At 58.9% G+C, this 13637-nt stretch overlaps 1 protein-coding gene across 2 annotated transcripts in view; it reads right to left on the bottom strand.

Annotated features, from left to right (window-relative positions):
• Positions 1–87: 87 nt before the first annotated feature.
• Positions 88–13637, bottom strand: part of CCDC40 (coiled-coil domain 40 molecular ruler complex subunit) — a 42484-nt gene continuing 28934 nt past the window's right edge. Inside the window, exons 13-20 of one of the 2 annotated variants that reach the window (XM_078438047.2) lie at positions 11946–12191; positions 10650–10863; positions 9321–9490; positions 9127–9218; positions 6703–6823; positions 3080–3268; positions 1884–2042; positions 88–831 (exon numbers count right to left, since the gene is read on the bottom strand). In XM_078438047.2, coding sequence (XP_078294173.2) covers positions 583–831; positions 1884–2042; positions 3080–3268; positions 6703–6823; positions 9127–9218; positions 9321–9490; positions 10650–10863; positions 11946–12191 — 1440 coding nt within the window. In that variant the 3' untranslated portion in view covers positions 88–582. Of the gene's footprint in view, positions 832–1883; positions 2043–3079; positions 3269–3347; positions 3719–6702; positions 6824–9126; positions 9219–9320; positions 9491–10649; positions 10864–11945; positions 12192–13637 lie in introns of those variants that run through there. The other variant, XM_078438048.2, reaches the window with a different exon arrangement.

Raw genomic sequence — 13637 nt, 5'->3', positions numbered from 1 at the left:
GCTGTGGGGGGTCCGGCGGGGCGAGGGTGCGGCGCGGGCGGGGCCGGTTCCCGACGCGCTCCCGGAGAAATAGGCCTTTCCCCCATATTCAGAAAAAGTTTTATTTTTCGCTGAAAAGTTGGAAAGCGAAATTGTTTCGTAGGCCCTTTGAGGGCGGGGGCCGCTGGGGAGGCGCAGGGCAGGTGCGTCCTGGGGGCGCCCGTCCCACCCGCGCTCTCCGTGGGGCGCCCCCGCTGCACCCCGCGCCCTGGACCATGACGGTGAGCAGGCCTGTCAAGGGCGGAGGCGGGAGCCTCCCCGAACCCGGGCGCCGCTTGGACCTCGAGTCCAGCGCGGGGTGGGAGACACCCTCTGAAATGCCACCGGAAACGTAGCGGGAGTGGGGGTGGGGGTGGGGGTGGCCTTAGTGGAAATTGCTGGTGGCTGAAAGAATCACGCCATGCTGGCCTGCCTATTCGTCTTAAAGGACCTCTCTGAGGGTGGACGTGGCTTTCGGTGACACGAACGTTCTAAGTCCCTGATCATACACAAAATTCTGGTGTCTTCCATGGGAGCAGGCTGGGGGGAGGTCCCGGCTGCTCTCTAGGAGGACCCAGATGGCTCGAGCTTGCTGGCGATCATCTGGCTGACCTTGAGCAGGGCCTCCTGGAACTGGGGGTACTCGTCCTTCACGTGGTGGAGGATGGTGCTGATGACGGCCAGACGGTTATCCAAGCGCTTGTGCTCGGCCAGCAGCGACTGCTTGGAGCGGAACAGGAACACGTACCTGCCGTCCTTCACCGCCTGGAGGTGCTTGAGGCGCGTCTGCAGGGCCACCAGCTCCGAGAGGTTCTTGGGTGGGACAAGAGACCCCGCATCAGGTTAGGCGGGTTGAAAATAGGACACCGGCTTGCCCCCACACAAAGTCAGGACTCGAGGAGATGCCAGGTGGAGAAGGGTGAAGGAGAGAGATTCTCCAAACCGTGGAGAAGAGGCAGATGTGCGCTTTTCAGACCCTTTTCCTTCGCCCGTCGTCTGAGAGACCTTTAACGCTGCCAGGTGCCCGCCCCCAGAGCGGACACTTTTCGCTACCTCCCCTGTCTGGGCTGATCAGGCTTGGACCCGGCAGACTCAGCTGGCCCCTCTCTTCTGCTCACACCGCATCCGATCTGGCAGGAAAGCCCACGGGGGCAGCTGAAATTGTACGCAGAATCCGACAGCTTCTCACTAGCCTCACGGCTACTGCCCTGGTCCATGTGGCATCTCAAACAGCCTCCGGTGTCTACCCTCCACCCTTCCATCCCACACACCCAACGTCAGAGCCAGAGCGGTCCTCTAAGACCCGAGCCACTCCTCAGCCCCCAGCCCTCCCCTGTCTTCCCGCCTCCCCGAGAAGAGCCCAAAGCCATGATCACCCACTCACTCTTCTCTGGCTGCCCCTAGAGTGGTCTCCTGCCCTGTGTTACCCAGCCGGCAGCTCACCCCCTCACCCCCTTCAAGTCTGGACTCCAATGTTTTCTCAGACCCCCCATCCAACCCTGAGGCCCCTTCTCTGCTTTTTCCCCAGAGTATTTACCACCACCTAACTCTCATTCATTGTGTTTACCATCTGTTCCTCTGCCCCTCAGATGTGACGGTCAGGAGGGCAGGGATCATTCTCTGTCCTGGTCTGGTCTGTAGCCTTAGCACCCAGGACAGCGCCTGGCCCACACCGGATGTGCGGTGTCATTAGATGGTTAGAGAAGACGAGATGGACGAGGAATCCCAAAGCAGCTGGCAGCGCTGTGATCCCTGAGCGAAGCGGGTCGGGAGGAGGCGCGCCCGAGGAGGCAGAGTGGCTGCTGCGAGGGGCAGACTCCACGCCCGGGTTCTTGTGGCCCTGCTGGCTCGGGGGATGTGCCTACCTGTTGCTTGAGGGCCAGGAGCTGGCCCAGGTTGGCCTCGAGCTCGTTGGTCCTGGACTGCATCTTTGACAGCTCCTCTTGCTTCTCCAGGAGGGAGTTGCTCATGTGCTTTTGCGTTTCTTCCAGTTCCGAGATGGCTTTGGTGCACTCCTCGGTGGCCTGGGAGACACACGGGACCGTGCCGGGACGTGGTTATTTAGTGGACAGAGTCAGGCTAGAAGGATATACTCTGGGGAGGGTTCCCATGAGGATGGAGAGAGTCCCTGCCCCTCGGGAACCAGGACCCGGAGGGGCGAGTCCCAGTGAGACGCCGGGGCGCGGGTAAGCCCACACTGCAGACTGCTCCCCAGAGGCAGGCATGGCTTGGGCAGAGACATGGGGGCCTGAGCAGTTCTGGGGCCCCTCTCTTGCAGGAGGTCCATCTGCCAGGGCCCAGGGGCAGCTGAGCAGCTGCATGCCAAGGCTGGGATCAGATGCCTGGGCGGGAGCTAAGGCCTCGCAGGGTGGGGGGCTGGGAGTGGGAGTGGGGGAGGTCTGGCTCCATTCCTGTGAGGTCGGGCGGCTGGAGGTGGTTCCCAGAGGAAGCAGCTGGTGGGGTCCGGTGGATGAATAAAGTAGAGGTGACCAGGTGACTCTCAGGGTCTAGCCGGGGACAGGGGAGAATCTGGGATGCGCTGGCAGGGAGGAAAAAGGGCCATTCTGGGCACAAACGCCAGAGGCCTTGCTGGGCATGGTGTGCGGCAGGAGGACTTGGGTACAGCGCACCTGTTGCTGGGGCTGAGGAGTCGGGCGTGGCGGGGGGCGGGTTCTGGGCAGGTGTGGGAGCCCCAGGGATGGAGAGGGACGGACCTCACGAATGACCAGCATGGCAGAGAGGACCGGCCAAGAAGGACCAAGAAAAGGCCACTCTGCCGCCTCCAGTAACTCCCAAATGAGCAGTTGGGTCAAGCCTTTCATTTTGGGCTGCTCTGTCCTTATGCAGGATTTACACCTACGGGGGCTATTCCAGCACCCTCCATGGGATCCTCTGGACGACTCCACCAGACGAGTGCCCATTTCACAGGTGAGGAAGCCGAGGCACAGAGCTGTCAGGCAACGTGCCCGAGCCCCGCGTGCAAGAGCTTGGCCGGACGCCGGTGGGGCTCCGAGGCCAGGTTCCGTGTCCCGTGAGCCTTCACCTACCACGGCTCCCCTACCTTGTGAACGTCCCTGATCGTGCGTCGCAGCTCTGTCTGCTTGCGGTGGAAGTCCGTCCGGGTGAGCAGCTTCTTGTCCGTCTTGCGCTGCCCCTCGGCCTGGGTGGAGATGGTCTCTCTGCGGGCGATGGCCAGCTCCATGTCATGGATCATCTTCTCCTGCTGCTTCAGCAGCTGCCCGTGCCTGACCTGGGCACACAGGGCAGAGGGGCGGTGAGGGAGACTGAGGCACGGTCAGCGCAGCTCCACGGACCCCCGGACCGGCACGGGGACGAGGGGGATGCGCCCGGGGACACAGGGATCGGGGGGCATCGCCAGCTGGTCAGAACGATTTTCAGGTCCACGCAAAGAATGCACGGGCAACAGGAAACTAGAAAGGGTCAGAGGCCAAGGGGGGTTGGCAGACAGAGGACACGGCTCGCAGCCTGGCTGGGATTCTGGAGCAGCACAGGGACGGTAGGTTGATTTCTTACTCGTGGTTTTGTAAGATGGTGAGGTGAAGGGTCTGTGGGACCAGGGCTGGGGCCCCGGTTGTCAAGGAGGCTGACCGTAGGGGCCACGCAGGGTTTTCTCGAGCGGCGGGAGTGTTCTGTCTCGGGTGTGGGGGTGTCGATGTGGGCCCGTGCTAAACCCGTCCAACTAGACATTTAAAATAAGTACATCTGATTGTGGGTAAGTTCTGCTTCAGAAAAGTGGGTTCAAAATAGAAAAAGATAAACGGGGGCGCCTGGGTGGCTCAGTTGGTTAATCATCCGACTCTGGCTCAGGTCATGATCTCACACTCTGTGAGTTCGAGCCCCGCATCAGGCTCTGTGCTGACAGCTCTGAGCCTGGAGCCTGCTTCGGATTCTGTGTCTCCCTCTCTTTCTTCCCCTCCCCTGCCAATGCTCTGTCTCTCTCTGTCTCAAAAATATATATTGGGGCGCCTGGGTGGCGCAGTCGGTTAAGCGTCCGACTTCAGCCAGGTCACGATCTCGCGGTCCGTGAGTTCGAGCCCCGCGTCGGGCTCTGGGCTGATGGCTCGGAGCCTGGAGCCTGTTTCCGATTCTGTGTCTCCCTCTCTCTCTGCCCCTCCCCCGTTCATGCTCTGTCTCTCTCTGTCCCAAAAATAAATAAAAAACGTTGAAAAAAAAATTAAAAAAAAAATATATATATATATAAATAAAACATTTAAAAAAAAACCCTAACAAACAGCGAGTTTAGAAAATCACAGAAACAAAGGCAGTAAATAAACGTCGCATTTCTGTAAGCAGTGAGCAACTTGAAATTGAAAAAGTGGAAAAGTACCAGTGACTTTAGCACCAGAAAACTGGAAATACTCAGGTAGAAACCTAACCAACAGGCGAGGACTGGATGCTGGCCACAAGTCAGACAAGACGGAAATACGCCAAGGGGGCGCGCCGTGTTCACGGGCTGAAAACCAGCCATGGAGAGATGCTGGATGGTCTAAACCAGCCTACGGGCTCAGGGTGGCCTGAGCACGGTCCCCGAAGGCGCTTTTGTGGAGATCCACATGCCGATTCTTCAATTTTTATGGAGAGGGAAAAGACGCCGTGTAAACAAAACAAGCTCACGTAAACGGTGAGCTGCAGTGGTGTAGACCATGTGGGGGGTGGGCAGGGCAGGCACGCGGTCAGGCGGACACAGCAGAGTGCCCAGAAATCCAGAAATAGACCCACCCAACACGGTCAGCTGACTTCAATAAGGACAGTCCTTACAATACCCGGGGCCGACACGATGGGACATCCCAAGGTAGGGGAGTTAGCCTCAAACCACGACTCACACCATATACAAAAATTAACTCAAACTAGGGCATGGGGAAAAAAAAAAAAAACCCAACCAAAGTAGATCATGGATCATAATGGAAAATGTGAAAATATGAAGCTTCTAGAAGAATCTTCGTGGGCCGGGCAACGATTTCTTAGATGGGCCACCAGAACCAGGCGTAGAGAACAGACTGCGTCCTCGCCACCATGATGAGTCTCAAAGACGTGACGACAGGTGAGCAAAGCCACACTGAAAATGCTTCACGCCACAGGATCCGCTTATGTGACGTTCTGGGAACTTCAGGGACGGGGACGCGGGAAGCTCAGCCCCGGGGGTGCGACGGAACTTGAGGGCTACGGCAGTGTTGTGTGTCACAAAGCGGTGGTGGTTACGTGACACCATGTTTTTGTCACAACTCACAGGACGGTGTGCCACAAAGGGCGAGCTCTCTTAAAAACCACAGTTTACGAATCAAGGCTTGTGGGCCAAGGCCGTACGGACGTGGTCGTTCGCAAAGTGCCTTTTGGAAAAGTGGCCCGTGGCAGGGGGGGTCTAGTCAAGCACAGAGACAGTCTTTCACCCTGTAATCCCGCTCTGGGCATCTAGTCTACAGAAAACAAGCACACCCCAGTGAGAAAGGATACTGTTGGAACGTTGTTCATGGTGACGAGGCACCATGGGGGACTGGGCATAGTCTGAACTCATCAACCCGGGAATGTTCCAAGGAGTTAGGATACAACCGTAGAACATTCTGTAACCGCTAAAGACTGGGTTAATGTCCATATTACTATTATTATCGTTATTATTATCATTACTTATTTTAGAGTGCGTGCATGTGCGGGGGGAGGGGGCGGAGGGAGAGAGAGAACCTTAAGCAGCCTCCACCCTCAGCGCAGAGCCCGACACAGGGCTCGATCCCACGACCCTGGGATCGCGACCTGAGCCGAAATCAAGAGTCGGACGCTCAACCGACTGAGTCGCCCGGGCACCCCTGTCCGTAGTATTTAAAAATAAATATAAATAAATAAATAAATAAATAAATAAATTGCTGAGCTGGACGTACGGATCCTAGTTTTGTTCAGGGACAAAAAGCAGCAGCCAGTAAGCAGGCAGGGAGAAGGCGGTCCCTGTGTGCCCGTGTGCGAGCGCTTGGTGGGGGTTCAACCTGCTGCAGCCACAGCGTATGTGGCTTGTGTGGTCTGAACAGTCAATTAAGTGGAGGGTTTTACAAACTTATCAGGAGCTCACGCATTTGATCAGAATTCCCCTGAACGGCACAGCCAGAGGGGTCCTGATTAAAAGCCGGGCTGTGGCAGTGATGAGTGTTTGTTTTTATTGCCTACTCTTCCAGTCTCTTCAGGCTCAGTGATAGCCTGGGATCTAATTACCAGCCTTTCGTGAGGTCGTGAAATCTGGCTCAAGATGACGGTGGAGAACGAGGGAGGCTCCGAGGGAGGAGACAGGTGCAGTCTCGGAGCACTTTTGACTGAGCGAGGCACCTTCTGCTCAATAAACGGGTCATGAGATTCGGGGGTCGCCACGCCACCGGCACGCAGGAACGCCAGAGTGCGCTGGCTGCCCCCGGGGTCAGGATCCAAGCGCCTCGTGAAAACACCGCGCACACGGCTGCGTGTGTCTGGTGGCGTCCGATTATCTCCGTGCAGGAAGGACGGAAGAGGACAGACCGTGGACAGGAGGTCGGCAAGGAAGCAGCTGGTGGTGCTTGTGCTTGGAACGGAGGGGTGACGTCCGTGCCGCGGGCCAGGGTGGCCCGTGCGGTTCCCGTGGGGCCCTCCCCCAGTGAGGCCAGGCCCACCAGCACTCCCCCCCACCGACACCACCCTCCTCCCACCCACCTTCATCCTGTGGATCTCCGCCTTCATGGCTCGGATCTCCGTCTGGCCCGTCTCGGAACCCACCGATGCGCGCATCTCTTTCGCCAGCTGGATTTTTTTCTCCCAAAGCATGATCTGGTGTCTTTAAAGGTGGGAGAGGCAGTGTGAGAGAGGGCGAAATTAAGGGGATTTCTCTCTGAGGCCTCTGTGAGCCCATGCTCTTAAGTGCTCGCTCCAAATCGAGACCCACAGCGGGTGGGTGGAAGGCAGGTCTGGGGTGGGCTCAGAGCAGGGGGCCCAGTACCTTGGACCCGGCTCTGTCTCGCTCCCACATGGCGTATTTAAATACCCAGGCACCGGGTGACGGGCTCGACTGTTAAACAGAAACAAATTTCCCCTGTGCTGGGACCGGCAGGCCGACATAACACCCTGGGCCAACGTGCCCTCTGAAGTTCCTGCCAGCCCACCCAACCCAGGGCAAAGGGGGCAGTCGTGCCCCGGAGACCAGAGTGGGACCCGAAGCCCCCTGAGTCTCTGTGGACTGGCACCCTCGGGGAGGGTAGAATTTTGCAGTCCTCCTCCCTCTCCCCTCTGTGCCCCAGAGCCATGCCCCTCACACAGTGCTCAGGGGCAGGGGCAGTCTCTCTCCACTACAGCACCCGACGTGGGCTTGGAGGGCAGGTGCGGCTCACAGGCTGGGCCTCGAAGGCACCCAACTACCTTCCCAGTAGTGGCAAGTCCACCTTCCGGCACCCTGGGTGGGGACGGGGACCACCATCTGGTGCGCTAGGGACCAAGGGGGGCGAGCACGGCAGGAGGAATCTGGACCCACAGCCACAGCCAGACCAGCTGCCAGCAATGGCCTCTCCTGCCCCACTGAACAGGGTGCCCCAGCCACACGTGGCTACGGGGCGCTTGAACTTGGCCGAGTCTGAATCGAGATGTGCCAGAAGTATAAGATACACGGCAGATTTCAAAGACCGCGTGCAGAAAAAGGACATGAAATTCAAATTACGGCGTCCACCAGTAGATTTACTGGAGCACAGCCACGCCCGTTTGCTACGTGTTGTCCACGGCGGCTCACGAGCTGCGACGGCAGACTTAAAGTGGCTTCAAACAGGGCTGTGTGGCTCCGAAAGCCGAAAGCATTTACAGTCTGGCTCTTTGCAGCAAGGGTTTGCCAGCCCGCGATACGGACAGACCGCGGGCGTTAAAAAGAGAGACGGAGAGAGCAGATCAGGCAGCTGTAGGGGAACCAAGAAAAGAACACGAACGTGACAGGAGTTGACGTAAGAAAAAGCCTGCACAGGCCAACAGCCCAGAAGCTACTAGGATATTCGCAAAGATTACGGAACGAGTGAGTCACGGGACGGAAGGCACAGCATAGGGAATGTCATCAGTGGTGGTGTAACGGCGTCGGGTGGTGACGGCCCGCAGCTACCCTAGTGGTGAGCACAGTGCGCACCCCGGGGGCCAGTGGGACACCGTGTGTCAACCACACTTCATTTAGAAGAAAAAGTTGCGATATCAGCGAAGACCTACGCCCGTGCCCCGGTCTCCACATTTGTGTCCCTCGCCGCTCCCCCTGACGCCCCGTGTGACGGTGGTTGAAGGTGTCACCTTTGGGAGGGGCTTAGGTCACGAGGTGCAGCCTCACCAATGGGACGTGTGCCCGCAGAGGAGAGGCCTGCGGCCACACAGGGCGGCTCAGCAGCCCAGGTCCCACTGCAGATGTCAGTCCACAGAAAATATGTGAATCTGCTTCCAAGGGCAGCATAGAGAACACCGCCATTTTTGTTTAAAAAGCAAGCAGAGGGGCACCTGGGTGGCTCAGCTGGTTGAACGTCCGACCTCGGCTCAGGTCAGGATCTCACGGTTCGTGGGTTCGAGCCCCGCGTCGGGCTCTGTGCTGACGGCTCGGAGCCCGGAGCCTGTTTCGGATTCTGTGTCTCCCTCTCTCTGCCCCTTCCCCTCTCATGCTCTGTCTCTGTCTCTCAAAAATGAATAAACGTTAAAAAATAAAAATAATAATAAAAATAAAATAAAAATAAAAATAAAAAGCAAGCAGAGAGGAAAGACACAAACACCGTGGGTTCCGGTAAGGGAAGGGGGTTGGGACAACAACGTGACTTTCCCTGTCTGCTCTGCACAGATTGTTCTAGCGCAGAATGCTTACAGCCGGGGGTGGATTACTCTGGCCGTCAGGCATCACAGCAACAATATAACTTTTAACGCTTGTCCGAAAGAGCCACTCGCTTTCCCCCGATGACTGGCTTGGCGAGGGCGGGCGGCCGGAACCGTGTGGCGACACCAGGTCTTTCCTGGGACCCGCTCCCCCCCCCCCCCCCGGCCCAGTGTTGGCTCCAGAACCGCTCCCCAGGCAGGTGTAGTGGATGGGTGGGCGCCCCTGGGCTGCAGGGGCGGTGACACCACAGTGGCACTCACTCCGCCTCCACTAGGTTGTTCAGCATGGCCGCCTTCTCCTCCTGGAGCTGGTCCAACCTCTCCTGCATCTCGATGGTCTCCCTCTCCGAGGCCTGAGCGGGGACAGGGGCGCGGCCGGCTGCGGGTGACGCCGGGGGACGCGAGCGCCCCCCCGCGCGCCCTCCCTCCGCCAGCCCGTGCCCTCGGGCCCTGACCTTCAGGGAGCCCACGAAGTCCTTCTCGGTCACCAGGTTGTCCTGCTGTAGCTCCTCGGAGCTGCACCGGCTCCTGTTTGCCAGCACGTTGATCTTCCTCAGCTCGTTTTCCAGGCCCCTTATGTGGCACTCAATCTCCCTTTGCTCCTTCTTCTCCTGATCGATCTTGTCTGCGGCAGAGGGGACGTGGGGGTAGCCATGTCCCCAGAGAAGCCCCCGCCCCCCCGTCACAGCCCTGGCCGCTCCGTTTCCGAAGCCTGGCCCTTTGAGGGAACGGAAAGGACCCCTGTGTGTGGACGGCCAGCAGGTGAGGGGACGAGATGGTGGGGGGCAAGCCCCCTGCCCTGAGAGTAACCCTGGGGACGTGGCTGGTGGTCCTGGGTCTCCCGGAGAGGTTGGCTCTGCCCCCTACACCAGCCCGCCCAGCTCAGGGGCAGGGGTTGGGGCGGAAAACAACCACCCTAATCTTCAACAGTGGGATTTGGACGACCCCAGGGCGGGCCAGGAAGGCAGCAGGACCCCTGGGAAGAAATGGGCCCCGGGGGGCACCTGGGGGGCTCAGTCGGTTAAGCGTCCGACTTCAGCCAGGTCATGATCTCACAGTTCATGGGTTCGAGCCCCGCGTCGGGCTCTGTGATGACAGCTCGGAGCCTGGAACCTGCTTTGGATTCTGTGTCTCCCTCTCTCTCTGCCCCTCCCACCCCCCTCAAAAATAAGTAAACATTAAAAAAAATTTTTAAAGAAGAAAGAAAGAAACGGGCCCCGGGCCACTTAGCAGCATTTCCCGTGGGGCCGCGTGGCCGGGCTGACCTGCGTGGATCTCTGGTTGGAGACCACGTGCGACCAGGTGGGGGATCAGGGTGCCTCAGCGGGGGGCCCCAGGGAGGGGGTGGCGGCCGGGAAGGATGCCCGTCTCACCCTACTGGACACTCCAGTACATTAGAGACCCCTGGTTTTTACACCGTCTGGGAGCCCGTGGTGGGACGGGTTTTCCAGGTTCCGCCGGAGAGTAAGAAAGATTCCCCATCTCGCAGCCCCGAGTTCGGGGCACGAGGTGTCCCCCCCCCCACCCCGCCCCCCAGAGGGGGACCCGCTGGGAGCTGCATCTGTGCGTTTCCAGTCACGCTGCCCAGCCTTGGGCAGGACGGTGGGCCTTCCACGGTCCTCTCTCCGGAAGCACCCTTCCATCCGAGAACTGGGCAGATCCAGTGGGCCGGCCACGGGGCTGGCGGTCAGGGCAACAGCTCACAGTTACGAGAGGTGCCGTGACCCTTGTGGTTTCGTGAAAAGTAGGCGGTGGGTCCCCCTCCCCGGACGCCGAGCGCTTACTTTCTATGCGCAGTTTCTTCTGCTCCAGGATGTGGACCTCCTTCGTGAGCGTATCCAGGGAAGCCAGCTGCTCCTCCCGCTCCTGGGTGACCTTGACCATCTCCTGCTGCAGGCGCAGCCAGGTCACCTGGGCCTGTGTCACGCTGCTGTTGTTCTCTTCGATCAGCTTGGTCAGCCGCTTGATTTCGAGCTCCAGAGGCCCCACTTCTTCTCCCTACGAGGGACGGTCACAAAAAAGCAGATTGAGCCTCCTTGTTTCCAGAGGGGTGCTCTCCGCGTGGGCAGGGGAGGGGGCCAGGAGATCACACAGCTGGCGAGGATGACTGGGGACGTTTCCTCTGGGGCCCCGGGCTCCCGCCATATGCCCCCCTGACCCACTGTGGGAGACACGGGTCTCGGGAGGCCTTCTCCACCACCTCACAGCCTTGTGGGGCCGAGGGCAGGGTTGGGGGAACTCCGTCACCCAAAGGGGCTTTGCAAGTTGTCTTTTTTTTTTTAATTAAAAAAAATGTTTTTTTTGGAGAGAGACAGAGCACGAGCAGGGGAGGGGCAGAGAAAGAGGGAGACACAGACTCAGAAGCAGCCTCCAGGCTCTGAGCTGTCAGCACAGAGCCCGACGCGGGGCTTGAACCAGTGAGATCGTGACCTGAGCCGAAGTTGGGCGCTCAACCGATCGAGCCCCCCAGGCGCCCCATCAACTTGTCTTTTACCAGCAGACTGTCACGGGTCGGGGTCTGTACTCTCTTAGGACCCGTGTGGGTTGCAGCTTTGAGAAGGCTCCCTGGTGTTTGGGGTCTCCTGTCTTACTCCCGGACCGGAAGCCCGGAGTTAGGGCCCCAGGCTGGGGATACCTGGGTGGCCGATAGCACTTCAAGCCTCAAACTCATCAGACCCCCTCACGCAGAGCAGCGGTCCGAGGGTCAGATCCCACCCACTGTCTTTGTACGACGAGAAAGAAGAAAATTGTGTGCCAGGTGAGAGTTACATGGCATTCACACTTCAGGGGCCATAAATAAGGTTTAATTGTGCACATCCATTTACTTAATCGCCTGCCTTGCCGGCCGGGACAGCAGGGGTAAGTAGCTTCGGCAGCGACCACCTGGCCTGAAATGTTTGCTGTCGGGCCCTTGGCGGAAGGAGGTCCGCGGACGGCCCCTGACTGGGGTCGTGCCCCGTGGGTATGCCATTTCACCCGTAAAAGGGGCGGGGAAGGCTCAATTCTGAACCTAAGGAGTTGCGGAGACGGCCAGGCACGGACACCGAGCAGGGGCGGCCTCTCCCTTCCCGAGGTCTTACCCCCAGCTCGGAGACCATCTGTTCCAGCTGCTTATTGAAAAAGTTGATGAGGCCCTGCTTCCTCTCGATCAGGATCGTGCGCCTGGAGATCTCGTTCTCGCTGTTGGTGATGAGGTCATTGACTTTTTTCACCTCCTTGTCTAGCTCGGCCAGAGTCTTCTGATGGGCGTCCAGCCTGCAGTTGGTGTTCGTGATGTCCAGGGTGGTCTGGGCAACGTTGCCGTCAGTTTTGGAGAGATGCGTCACCTGAATCAGCAAAAGGAAACGTGTCTGAACGTCTCTCCCCCCTGGGTGGGGGCTCCAGATGGGCTGGCCGGACTGTCATTTCCTTGAACACCTGCCACACGGCCAGCCTTCCTTCCTGCCAGTCTTCACATATAAGCCCCCTTCCTTACCCCCAGAACCAGAAACAGGATCATACTCTACACATAGATTTGTAAGCTCCTTTTTAATTAGCTAAAGCTTGACTTCTATCGTCATGTCATTGTCTTTTAATGTTTATTTATTTTTGAGAGAGAGAGAGAGAGGGGCACAGAGCACAGTGGGGGAGGGGCAGAGAGATGGAGACAGAATCCGAAACAGGCTCCAGGCTCCGAGCTGTCAGCACAGAGTCCGACGCGGGGCTCGAACCCATGAACTGTGAGATCCTGACCTGAGCCGAAGTCGGCCGCCCAACCAACGGAGCCACCCAGGCGCCCCTGTTCTCATGTCATCGGTCAGGAGCTGCAGCCCATGGCTGAGCGCCTCTGCAGGGCGTGCCCGCTGTCCTGAAGGTCTTGACCAGCTCCCCCTGCCTCTCTTGTTGGCTCTCAGGAGGATTCCCTCCATCTCTCCGGTGACGTAGAGTTTACTGTAGGGATATTTATAGCAGCAGGCGCGGCCGCTCAGGCTCCCTTTGGAAATGGGGTCTTTTCCCTGGACCGTGGCTGTGCCCACCACTCCTGCCCACGTACATCCTCAGCTCTCTCCCTGTCCCCGTCTCCTGCCGACTCCCCGTCCTCCGAGGTCATCTCAGCTGCTCACCCATGACTCTGGCTGGCTCTGTCTCACGTGCACCCTCTGACCGGCCACTGTGGGTGGCTCGGCAGGACACCCAACGTTCCTCGGTGTTAAAGCCGGAGCCTGCCCAGCAGGGGCATAACCTTCCAGCACCTCGGTCACCCAGGTCCCCGTGGAAATGCTCCCGAACCCTCCCGTCCTCTGAGCTCTGGCTAAGCCCCCAGTCTCTTCCTTTGCCGAGACCCATCTGTGGTGCCCTGGTCTTCACAGGGGCTCCCGCCTCCCACTCTGCCTCCGAGCTTGCAGCCCTATGAGATTCCAATTCCTAAGTCCCCTTCTGGTCACCAGCCGGACGAGCCAGGCTCTCTGGACTCCCCCGGCTCTGCTCCTGGACCTTTCACTCGTGTTGAGACCGCCCTGGCCTCTCCTGGGATGTCAGTACTGTTCCTGAACTAACTTGTAGACTCTTGGTTGACCCGTGCCTGTCCGCCCCCTGGGCCCCAGCTCCAGATCCCAGGGGGCTTTCTGAACAGTTTGGCAAAAACGCCCCCTTTCGAGAGCAGGACTTGGAACTCTTGGGCAATCACGATGGACAGTTGAGGGACCGAGACCCTTTACTGCCCTCCGCTGGTCATCGGTGGTAGTACTGTCCCCCCTGCATCCTCGCAGGAAGGCTGGCTTCACACACACCAT

The sequence above is a fragment of the Panthera onca genome, chromosome E1 (assembly GCF_046562875.1).
Source record: "Panthera onca isolate mPanOnc1 chromosome E1, mPanOnc1 haplotype 2, whole genome shotgun sequence".
Lineage (NCBI taxonomy): Eukaryota > Metazoa > Chordata > Mammalia > Carnivora > Felidae > Panthera > Panthera onca.
The sequence above is the reverse complement of the archived record's forward strand: the minus strand, read 5'-3'. Positions and strand labels throughout refer to the sequence as shown.